The sequence below is a fragment of the Limulus polyphemus genome, unplaced genomic scaffold (assembly GCF_000517525.1).
Source record: "Limulus polyphemus unplaced genomic scaffold, Limulus_polyphemus-2.1.2 Scaffold2568, whole genome shotgun sequence".
Lineage (NCBI taxonomy): Eukaryota > Metazoa > Arthropoda > Merostomata > Xiphosura > Limulidae > Limulus > Limulus polyphemus.
The window spans coordinates 21,494-32,652 of record NW_013668178.1 but is presented as its reverse complement, the minus strand read 5'-3'; the positions used below and the strand labels follow the sequence as shown (position 1 = coordinate 32,652).

General features: G+C 34.4%; 1 protein-coding gene across 4 annotated transcripts in view; it reads left to right on the top strand.

Annotated features, from left to right (window-relative positions):
- The window catches only part of LOC106467322 (nucleoporin NUP53-like), a 57,292-nt gene that overhangs the window by 34,652 nt on the left and 11,481 nt on the right, over positions 1-11,159 (top strand). For 3 of the 4 annotated variants that reach the window (XM_022395487.1, XM_013927667.2, XM_022395486.1), the window contains 4 exons: positions 2,595-2,648; positions 4,545-4,614; positions 7,325-7,453; positions 8,320-8,469. In XM_022395487.1, coding sequence (XP_022251195.1) covers positions 2,595-2,648; positions 4,545-4,614; positions 7,325-7,453; positions 8,320-8,469 — 403 coding nt within the window. Of the gene's footprint in view, positions 1-2,594; positions 2,649-4,544; positions 4,615-7,324; positions 7,458-8,319; positions 8,470-11,159 lie in introns of all 4 variants that reach the window. The other variant, XR_002612397.1, reaches the window with a different exon arrangement.

Genomic DNA, 11,159 nt, shown 5'->3' with positions numbered 1-11,159 from the left:
CTCAAAGTAGTCTCCTTGGGACTCCACACACTTCTCCCAGCGGTGCCGCCATTGTTGGAAGCATTCCGAGAGAGACTCTTTCGAAATGGAGTTTAGCTCAGCTGTCGTTGCAGCCATAATGTCCTCTCTTGTCTGAAATCGCGTTCCTTTCAATGGCCTCTTTAGTTTGGGGAACAGCCATAAGTCGCAAGGAGCCATATCAGGAGAGTAAGGAGCCTGTTGAACTACAGGAGTCTGGTTTTTCGCCAACAAAGTCTGAATCAAGTGCGAGGAATGTGCTGGAGCATTGTCGCGATGGAGGCGCCAATTTCCTGTTGACCACAACTCCGGTCTCTTGCGCCGCACAGCATCATGTAGGCGATGGAGGACATCCCTGTTTGACCCTGTGGTGCGTACTCGTGGTGTACCACACCGCGGGAGTCAAAGAAAACAGTCAGCATCACTTTGATGTTGCTGCGCACTTGGTGGGCCTTATTTGGTCTTGGTGACGTGGGATGCTTCCACTGTGACGACTGGGATTTGGTTTCCGGGTCGTACCCGTACACCCAAGACTCGTCACCAGTGATTATGGTGTTCATGAAGTCGGGGTCACTGTTTGTGGAGTCCAGCATGTCCTGTGAGACTTCAACACGAAGTTCCTTTTGCTCCGCCGTAAGCAGCTTCGCCATGAATTTCGCCGCCACTCTCTTCATAGCCAAATCTTCAGGCATAATGGAATGTGCCAAAAAAGTGCTGATGCCCACCTCTTCCGCAATTTCTCAGATAGTCACACGACGGTCCCGCATCACCATAGCGTTCACTTTGGCAATGACCTGGTCATTTCGGCATGTTGATGGCCGACCGGAGCGTGGCTCGCTCTCCACCGTTGTGCGGCCGTTTTTAAACTGGTTGTACCACTCCTTAATCTGTGTGATGCCCATAGCATCGTCACCGAAAGCCGTCTGAATCTTCCGAATGGTTTCCGCCTGGCTGTCGCCCAGTTTCTGGCAAAATTTGATGCAGTAGCGCTGCTCCAGTCGTTCTGTCATTTTCCTTGCAATGAAAAACCGACAAGAGCACTACACACTACCTCACTCAATGGCTGCTTGCCAACAACTGACGCAATCAACAAGCGGGGAAAAATTCACGCATGCGCACGAAGGTTCAAGGTCGGCTCATGCAAGCGTGCTTGATTCAAATCCATCAGGTCATCGCAAAAAAAAATAAGGTCGGATACTTTTCTCACAGGCCTCGTATATGCAGTTTTGGTGCTTTGGGAGAGTTTCATTCTAACTTTCAAGAAAAACAGTGCATATCTAATCTGAGAGAGCCACAACCTACTGTGGAAGCTCACTGTTTTGTATCACTTTATTTCTGTTGCTGATTATGCATATCATATTTTAGTTTGTGTTTGATTTGAAGTTAATTTAGTCTTTCGAAAGGGCTTGAAGACTAATATAAAGGAACTGAATTTTGGCGATCAGTTGTAATGTTGATGCAAAAAGATACCAGTGTTTTTTCTATAACTATAATTTCTTGTTTGTTTTTAATCATAAAATTAGGTTACTGTTTTTTTTGTCTCAGATAATTTTTTTAAATCATTTACAGCTGTGGGAAGACCTTGTGAGAAATTTTAAGCTTTAGCAGTTAAAATTGGCTATCCTTGGCAAGCTTTATATTTGTTACCATGATCAAGTATTCAGCTGTATTATTGTATTTTCAACATCTGTTATTGCAAAAACAGTTAATATCATGAATTTTTATTAGCAACATGAACTTCATTACTGATGATGAAATTTCAGTTTTATTGGGAACAGTTAGTAGAATAAGTCTTTTTTTTTGCTATTATATATATAAAGTTTGATGTTCAGTATTATTGTGACTACTTTGAATTTGAATTAATATTACAAAGTGTATTTTTCCATTAGTAATAATGTTTTTTGTCTGAACCTATAAGAATTTTTATTAAATTAAAATTTTCCAAAGATGTTTTTTAGAATGTGTATACTTTTCCTAGTTGTTATCTGTATGGTTTTCAAGTAGCTATTGTAGCATACAATATGCACACACACATGCTATTGTACCATTTATTAATTTCTTTTGTGTATAATACCACACTTGTTTACAAAAGTTTTCTTTAACCATTTTTGTAGACTGCACAAAGCTCACCATGTGTGTGTTTGTGTTTAGTTTATAATACAAGTTATGTTCTTTATGTAATACTTGATTGATTTACTTGTTAAAAATCTAGGTAAGTTGTCAAAACAGTTTCAGTACTGATAATTCTTACATGTTAAAAAAAAGAAGCAGCATTGAAGTAAAATCTAAAGTATGTAAGTTTTAAAATTCCTTAAATACATTCCTGTTTGTCTAGTTTAATGAAGAAAAATAATGATAATTTATGTTGATGGGCTTTTATTAAGTAACTGAACTGCAAGTTTTATTAGTATTAATATTATACATTAAAACTTAAATTTTATGTCATTTACTTCTTGTCATTAAGTATAAAAATATGCTTTTAAATGGGTTACATCTTCTGTCTTTACATATATATTTTTGGATGAACTTAATCACTAACCAGTTAAAAAGTTATTGTGAAACATCTTCAATTGCAGTGACTCCTTGTCTCCTGATGAAGAACTTGATGGGACGTGGGTAACAGTTTTTGGGTAAATTCTAATTTTCAAATAGAATTATTACCAAAATAGTGTTCTTATAGCTTCTTTGTGTATCATAAAAGACACCTTCAGGGCTCTGTAGAGAGTTTTTAACTGAATCATTCCTGTTTGTCACACCCCCATCAAAGTATTATACAGCAAAAAAATAATGTTGAAACAAATTTGAAATTATACACCATTATTAAAATTCCTGATTATGCAGTGATTACACATATATTTACAGTTGCACAACCCTTACTTAAAACTGTAACATTTAACAGGAAGTTAGACATAATTTATGGAATTCAACCATCATAGTTAGCAGTTTAACCATTACTGTTCTTACAAACTAACAACAATAAACACTTTCATCTTTTGACAAGCCATTAATCAAACTGTCTGGTCAGCAGGCATCATGTATTAAGCAGCAAGAAACACAGTAACTTATAAATAAGTCAAAAGTTATAAATCTTGTAACACTGACTCGGGATTGGCTTTACTAATCTGGAAATTCAGAATTTGATTATGCAGGGAGCCACTGATTACGTGGCCACACATAAGTTATAAAAAATATTGTATTTAATAGATGTGGCACATAAAGTACCCTACAAGAAACAGAGAAAAAATTATTAAAATTAACTTAGGGACTTGTAAACAAAAATGAAATTATTAGGGACCAGTACAAGCATCAATCTTCCATCTATCCACAGTATTACAGTTTAACCAGGAATTCATAAACCCAACACACCTATAAGACCAGTTCTAAGCTTTCTTAATTTTCCACTTTACAGCACCACAAAAACTCTTTCGAACATCTTATAACTTATGGTAAACTATAGAAGTTCTAACCATCATCACAAATTTTAAGTCTAAGAATGTGATTTTATGGCCATTTTTGAAGTTCTTTCTCTCCATACAAGCATTCCTATAGTGGAGGCACTAACTCCTAGAAAATATACTGAGCAATGATTCTTCATTATCCCACAGAACTGTAATAAGTATTGTCAACACCATTAGACTTCTTGAACTTTGTTTACGTTCCAGTAAGATTCATAGTCGCCTTTTAATTGTTGCCGACCATAGGCCCCTTCCCCCTACTCTAGCCTGTTGCATTCATGGATGTCCAGATAGCATCTGTCCATGCATGCATGCCAGATATTCACTCAAGGTCATCGCTAATTCTTGCAACTAATCCACCTGCAGGCTGTTTGGTTATGGTATTGATGTTGCAGACCTAAAAAAGGATGTTATGACAATTATTTTTTTTTCCCATGTTTTCTAAAAATGGGGGTCACCTTATATTCAAGATCACCCTATAATTGGGCCAATATTGTAACTTTGTACCAATATTTTTACCTTAATATGTTTCTATATTGTAATTCCGTATGGAATTTTAAGCTTTTTTTTTTTCAATCAACAGGTTCTCAAGTTATGTTCCATAAAAGTACTTATAAAATTTTTAAAAACTGTTTTAGTATGAGAGACAAAAAAAGCTAACCATTATTGATATTCTAGCATGAGAAATGTCTGAAAAAGTTTTTAATTTTTCAGTTAATTTCAAGTAATAAGTCTTAAAAACATAAACCATCTTATGTCTTTTTACTACTTAAGGGGGGAATAATGTATTACCCAGTAAACCATTGTGCAGTACAGCTGCCTGACAGTTTGCTAAGTAATACATTATCCAACTAAATTATTAAAAAGGTCATTACTAAACAATTCATATTGAAAATGTTTACTTGTCCAGTTGAGCTAGAAAGAAAATTGGCTTGTTCATACCAAACTTACTCCACCTGATAACTAGACAGATTTCAGTTTTGGCTTTGTAACATGTGTTCATTTTTAAAAAAAAGTAACATGTTTTAAGATAGTGAAAGATTCATGTATATTTTTTATACCCTTGATCAGATACCCTTCTGCTTCAGCTTCATATATTCTACAACAGTTTTCACTCTATGGTACCGTTGTTGAACATCAGGTATGTTTACACAACACTCGTGCTCCTTATCTAATACTCTGTTAAATAGTTCTATTTTGTGCTCCATCAGTCCAGCTTACGTTAAGAGTTACATATTAATTTTGGTGATTAGATTTATTTAAATATAGTTATTGTAATGTTTTTCCCATTCAGTTTTGTTTTTCGTACATTTCAAAAACAAAGTTTTTACATAGAATAGAAATGTTTTAGAACCCTGCACACGTGTTGATCCATAAAATCAGTATGTTATCCCAAAAGATTGTCACCAAAGAAGCTGCATTTTATGATACTATCTGTCAAACAATTGTCTATTATTTTGTTTGTGAATTATATGATCAAGCTGTAGACAGTAGACAACTATATAATAATAATCATATGATCAAGCTGTAGACAGTAGACAACTATATAATAATAATAATTATATGATCAAGCAGTAGACAGCTTTATGATAATAATCATATGATCAAGCTGTAGACAACTATATAATAATAATTATATAATCAAGCAGTAGACAGTTTTATTATAATAATCATATGATCAAGCTGTAGGCAGTAGACAACTATATAATAATAATTATATGATCAAGCAGTAGACAACTATATAATAATAATCATATGATCAAGCTGTAGACAGTAGACAACTATATAATAATAATTATATGATCAAGCAGTAGACAGCTTTATAATAATCATATGATCAAGCTGTAGGCAGTAGACAACTATATAATAATAATTATATGATCAAGCAGTAGACAACTATATAATAATAATTATATGATCAAGCAGTAGACAACTATATAATAATCATATGATCAAGCAGTAGACAACTATATAATAATAATCATATGATCAAACTGTAGACAACTATATAATAATAATTATATGATCAAGCAGTAGACAACTATATAATAATAATCATATGATCAAGCAGTAGACAACTATATAATAATAATCATATGATCAAACTGTAGACAACTATATAATAATAATTATATGATCAAGCAGTAGACAACTTTATAATAATAATCATATGATCAAGCTGTAGACAGCTTTATAATAATAATCATATTATCAAGCTGTAGACAGTAGACAACTTTATAATAATAATTATATGATCAAGCTGTAGACAGTAGACAACTTTATAATAATAATTATGCACTGTCATTGCCAGAAACTGAAACTTTTTCCATTTTTTGTAGATTGTTGTAACCTGGTATTTTCAGATTTTAGTGTGTTAATGTACTGTAGTACTGTCAGCTTTTGAACACTTAACTGATTGCTGGATTTCTTTATTAATTATAGTTTTCTTCACTTGCTTGTTTGTGTGCAATTTGGAATGTATTTGTACATTATTTTTTACATGGTGAACACTAAGACCAGTGAAGTCTTATTCAACTAACATGGACTTATTTTTTAATTAAAAATGTATTATAAGAAAATTTTTTTAACATAACATGAAGATCTTAACCAGAGGCTGGAAATGCATCTGAGCATTAGTTTTCCTTATGCATTATTGCTGTCAAATATAAATCAAATTTAGACTTACAGTATAGTGTGTTTTTTATAATTACAGAATTATACTTTTATGAATGGACAACAGCTATATCATTTATATTTTCCAGTGTATTTTCTTCTATTCATTTCATTTAATATCCTTACTTATTTTAGAAATGCAACATTAATCTCAATCTAAAATCTTTGTTACACCTCACAGTAGTTCTTTACTTTATATAGCTAAGACATAATTAAGATTTTGATTAAAGTTAAAAATAAAGCTGGAATGAAGACAGCCTTCAGGTAAGATGGAGAAATAATAGTATGTAATATGGCTGTAATCATTTCATAATGTAGAAGATGAATACATCTTTATCTGGGTGTTTTCAGGTAATTTTTTATAACTTCTGCACAAATTACAAATGCTTGCATTCTGCATGTAAAAGTTGTTGCTGGTTAAGTTTATAATTACTTTTTATTGACATTTGATGTGCTGGACATGGGCAGAAATAAATATATTGGTAACCTTGGTTTCCCTTGTTGAATCATAAGACTATGATGTGGAATTCTGAGAAGATCTGATAAAGCTTGAACTTGACTATAGTTCCAAGCAAAACTAGTTCTTGTTCAGAATAAGCTTAATGATTCTCAGTTAAGTTGTTCTGGCAGTCCTGCCTTCTTTTGCTTGACATACAGAGAAGCCTTCCAGAAGCTGGAGACACAAAGACTCAGTGCTCTGATGTGATTCTTGCATGTGTCATTTTCAGCTGGCTCAGTTCCAATTTTATTTGTTCTAGCTGAACTTAACTTATTCATAATCTGTATGAAAATTCTTGGAATATCTTGTTTTTTGGATTTAATACCCATGTTTCATCAATATCCTGAGGACCAGATTTAATTTTTTCATCCTGGTTTATGCTATTGGACATATAAGGCTTTGTTTAATTAAACACACTGGTGGAATTACATGACACAGAAGCATTTAAGCTTATGTTGTTTATTTGTTTGTACATAAATAGTTTTAAAATATTTATTGTTTTGGAAAAAGAGATATTATAAAATTGGCATGATTTGAACTTTATGTGCATATATTTTTGAGTTTAGATAAGTGAAAAGTGTTCTATTTGGATATGAGTGAAGCCAGTCATTTTGGAGAAAACTTATAATAAACAGATCTTTAATGGATTAAAAGTTATATGAAATTTTCTTATCTTCAGGTCTCAGCTTGTGGCAATTGGATGCACATTCACTTCCAGTCAAAACTTCAAGCTAAGAAAGCTCTCAGTAAAAATGGCAAAGTTTTTGGGGGAAGTATCATGGTTGGTGTTAAGCCTTGTATAGAAAAAGTAAGTATTCATTATTATGTAACTAAATCTAATGACATTTTTTATGTTTTATAATTCCTGTGAAATTCTTTTAATTGTTGAATTTTCCATTATAAAAGCATACTTTTTAGGTCTTTCTAAGAAGCAATTTTGACTACTTAGGAAAGTGAATTAGAACAATATTTCTCAACCATTGGTCAATCATGATCATCATGTTGTTGTATTTTAATGATACATTACAGTTAGAGAGACAGTTAGCTGGTCTCTGATATTGAAAAGGTTGAGAAACACTGAAGTAAACTATTGAAGCAAATAACTGTAGGCCAGAATAGAATAGAACATTGAGTGTTGAAATGTATACTCTATATGTATCAAATTATTAGATTGTAACAGCCTGAGTAACATTTGTATTTGGTTTTTAATAGACATTCATCAAGATCTCTGTACTTCTATTTTTAATTTTGTTTTCTCTGACTAATTTTTAATGTTGTACATTTCTTTTTGTGGTTATAAATAAACCTACCGAAAATGTAAGTTGTTCACATAATGACAGAATCAGCTTTATAAATAAAAGAAAACTTAAATCTACTAAAGATCGTGTGGTAAGGTTGTTTAGAGTTGTGCCATGCACAGATATTTCAATCTCAGTGGTATGTCACAAAAAATATAATTTATGGAGCTCTTTAGAGAATTTTTTGGCCCTTTTTTTTTTAAAAAACAAATTGTGTTACTAACAGTGCTTAAAATATAAATTATATTTTTTTGTATAATCTTTTTTATCATTTGTGTCATCTATTTAGGGTATATTGTCACATACAAAGTTTTCCAGAGAGTTACACTTTGAAAAAACTGATATCATATTTTGAAATTGCTTATTGTATTGTTAGAAACTGATGGATGCATCTACAAAAGAAAATTCTATGCTAGAAATGAGCACGTCTTCCTTCCAAAGGAATGAGACACTAAACAGAAGTAGTCGAATAGCAAACATCAGGCCTCTCACTCAGGCTTACAAAACAGCGATTAGTGATTATGAGGTTTGTAGAAGGTTTTACTCTAGCAATTTAAGTTTAGTTTTGGAGGAAAGCTGTAAATGTTGTTTTCCAAACTAGCTCTGAGTTACAGTCAAAACAAAAGTCTATTAACACAGGATTTTTCTTTTAACCAGAGGGAAAGTAGTGTTTTTTTTTGGGTGAATGGCCAAAGAACCAGAAATTTCTGTAACTGTTTCTTTGAGGTATTGCATTAGAAAATCTGCAATCTGCTGTATCCAAGTATGCAAGCTATATAATGGTAACTTATTTCGGTCGGGAGTTATGAACAGTCAAAGAGGTACAGGGTTTCAGAGCATTTGCACAACCATACCAGCAATGGTCAAAGCAAATCATGTGACCTTTCTTCATTATCTGTTCAAAGTTGGAGACCTTTTTCTTCATCTTCTAATCTGGCAGAAAGCTAGTACTACCTTTACTACTGTTTTTGTCAGTACCAAGCCTATTTTTAAGTGCTGCCACAACATCTTTGGGCTTGACAGATGGATTTATCTCAACAAGGGCTGTCAAAACATCCATCATGATCACATCCACAAGTCAAAAATTTTGGAACCTCGCATATTCAGATAATTGAGGGAATGTGGTGATTGACGATGAAATGTCAAAGAATAGCAAAGTTCCAATCATGGTCAGTGGGACTTGGAGCTATCTGTTGGGGTATGGTCTGAAAAACATATTCAGTGATGACCAGTGAAGAAGGCGACTTGCATAGTGGACCCATCAGTTATACAACAAGACGTACTTTCATTAACTATGGGGTTTCTGTTGATAATGTGACTAGTCTTAAATTAATTAGTTTTGTCTGATTTGGAAACTGTAAACTGTAACAAGTTTCACTAAGACTGGATAAATCCTGAAGTTTTTACATTTTACCCCTGCTACTGAGGCAGTTCTGGTTAAAGAAGAGATCCTGCTTAAATAAATATTTATGTAGTGTCTTTAATAACACTATAGAGTGAAATAAGTGTAATTTATGTAAAGTTTTTTTAGTATTGCTGGGAAACTATGTGTTTATGCATTGAGTAACTTTCTATTGAACATCCTAATCTTAAACATCTTTAAAATTATAACTTTTGTATCACATTTCTAGTTATTGTTTTTTTAACTAATGCATGTACTGAATTGGGAGGTAGTGATCCTATCAATGTACAATGATCACTTGACCAGCTACACATACTACAGAAGAACTTAACATACTTCTATACTTTCCTTTTAACTGGATTAGATGTGGCTTAGTCCTTAACCTTCCAAGTTGTGGATTAAAAGATTCAGTGTTTGTACTGTGATATATTTCCAATACAGTCTTACCTCACACAGAGCTAATCTTCTTTCTGCCACCTAAAAATTGCTAAAAACTTTTAATGCTCAGTGCATTATATATACCCCATAAATTTTGTGCCACCTTTGAACATGTATATGACATGTGACCACTCTCCACCAATAGTATTGCACCCTGGGTTTGACTTTATTTGCTAAGGAGGTACAGGTCTTAATTACCTAGGAGTTAGATTCCTACGTTTAGCCCCTCGACATGGATTCCTGTACATGGTGAGGGGACCTCCCAGGGAAGGTTCTATATTTTCAGTTACTTCCTCTGGTATCTAAACATCCACCCACGTGTTTGCTGTGCATGGCGACCCGTGAAGGGGAAGAGAGGATCCTGGTGGTTGAGTGGTGTCTGGGGCACTGCAACACACCACCTTGGCCTTGAATTCCTGCAGACGGGTGGCCTTGGGTTGCCACCCCCACCCCTCCCAGGGTGAATCGTTTGGTCCCATCGGCATTTTCAACGTGTGTTGTGGACATTGTGTCTGATGCTGGTGTTTGGGTATAGTGCTCAATGTCCTTGTTTGGTGTTGTAGTGTATCCCCTCATAGGACTCCATGGCGGGTGGGGTCAGTGGGCATTGAATCTTTCTCCTTTATTATGGATTCCCCAAATCCAAATAAAAAAATGGTAAAAACTCTGCCAATTGATAAACAACCATGCCTAGAAGACTCTGAACAGCAGTCTCCACCACAATGTGGACCTGTACCTCGCTTTATGATCCTGCATTCACTGTCTGATAAATCTTTAGGGCAAATGTCTCCCTTATTTATATAGAAAGGATTAGAGGGGCTTGCTGGCTCTCCAAAGCCATTAAGAAGCTCCGTTCTGGAGACATCTTGGTTGAAACATCCACAGCAAAGTACAGTGAACTCCTCTTGAATTCAAAGGCCATTGGGGATATACCCATTGAGGTTACTCCCCACACTTCTTTGAATTCCTCATGGGGAATTATTGTCGAGAGGGACTTAAAGTCTATCTCCAAGTCAGAGATCCTTGCTGGTTTCTCCAGCCAAGGAGTTTCAGCAGTTCGTCGAATCTCCACTCGTCAAGATGGTATTATGGTGCCAACCTCTGTTCTGATTATGATGTTTTCATCGGTACGGCCCCATATTCCCAACCCTCTCCGATATTTCTAGTGCCAGCGGTTTGGTCATTCAAAGACATCTTGTAGTGATTCTGTGACATGTGCTCGTTGTGGTGGAAAGGACCACGACATCTACAAGGGCAAACTGGACCCTCACTGTGTTAATTGTAGTGGTTCCCACCCCTCTTACTTTAGGTCTTGCCCTAATTGGGTGGAGGAGAAAGAGGTACAGCATTTGAAGACTGTTAATAACTTTTCTTAC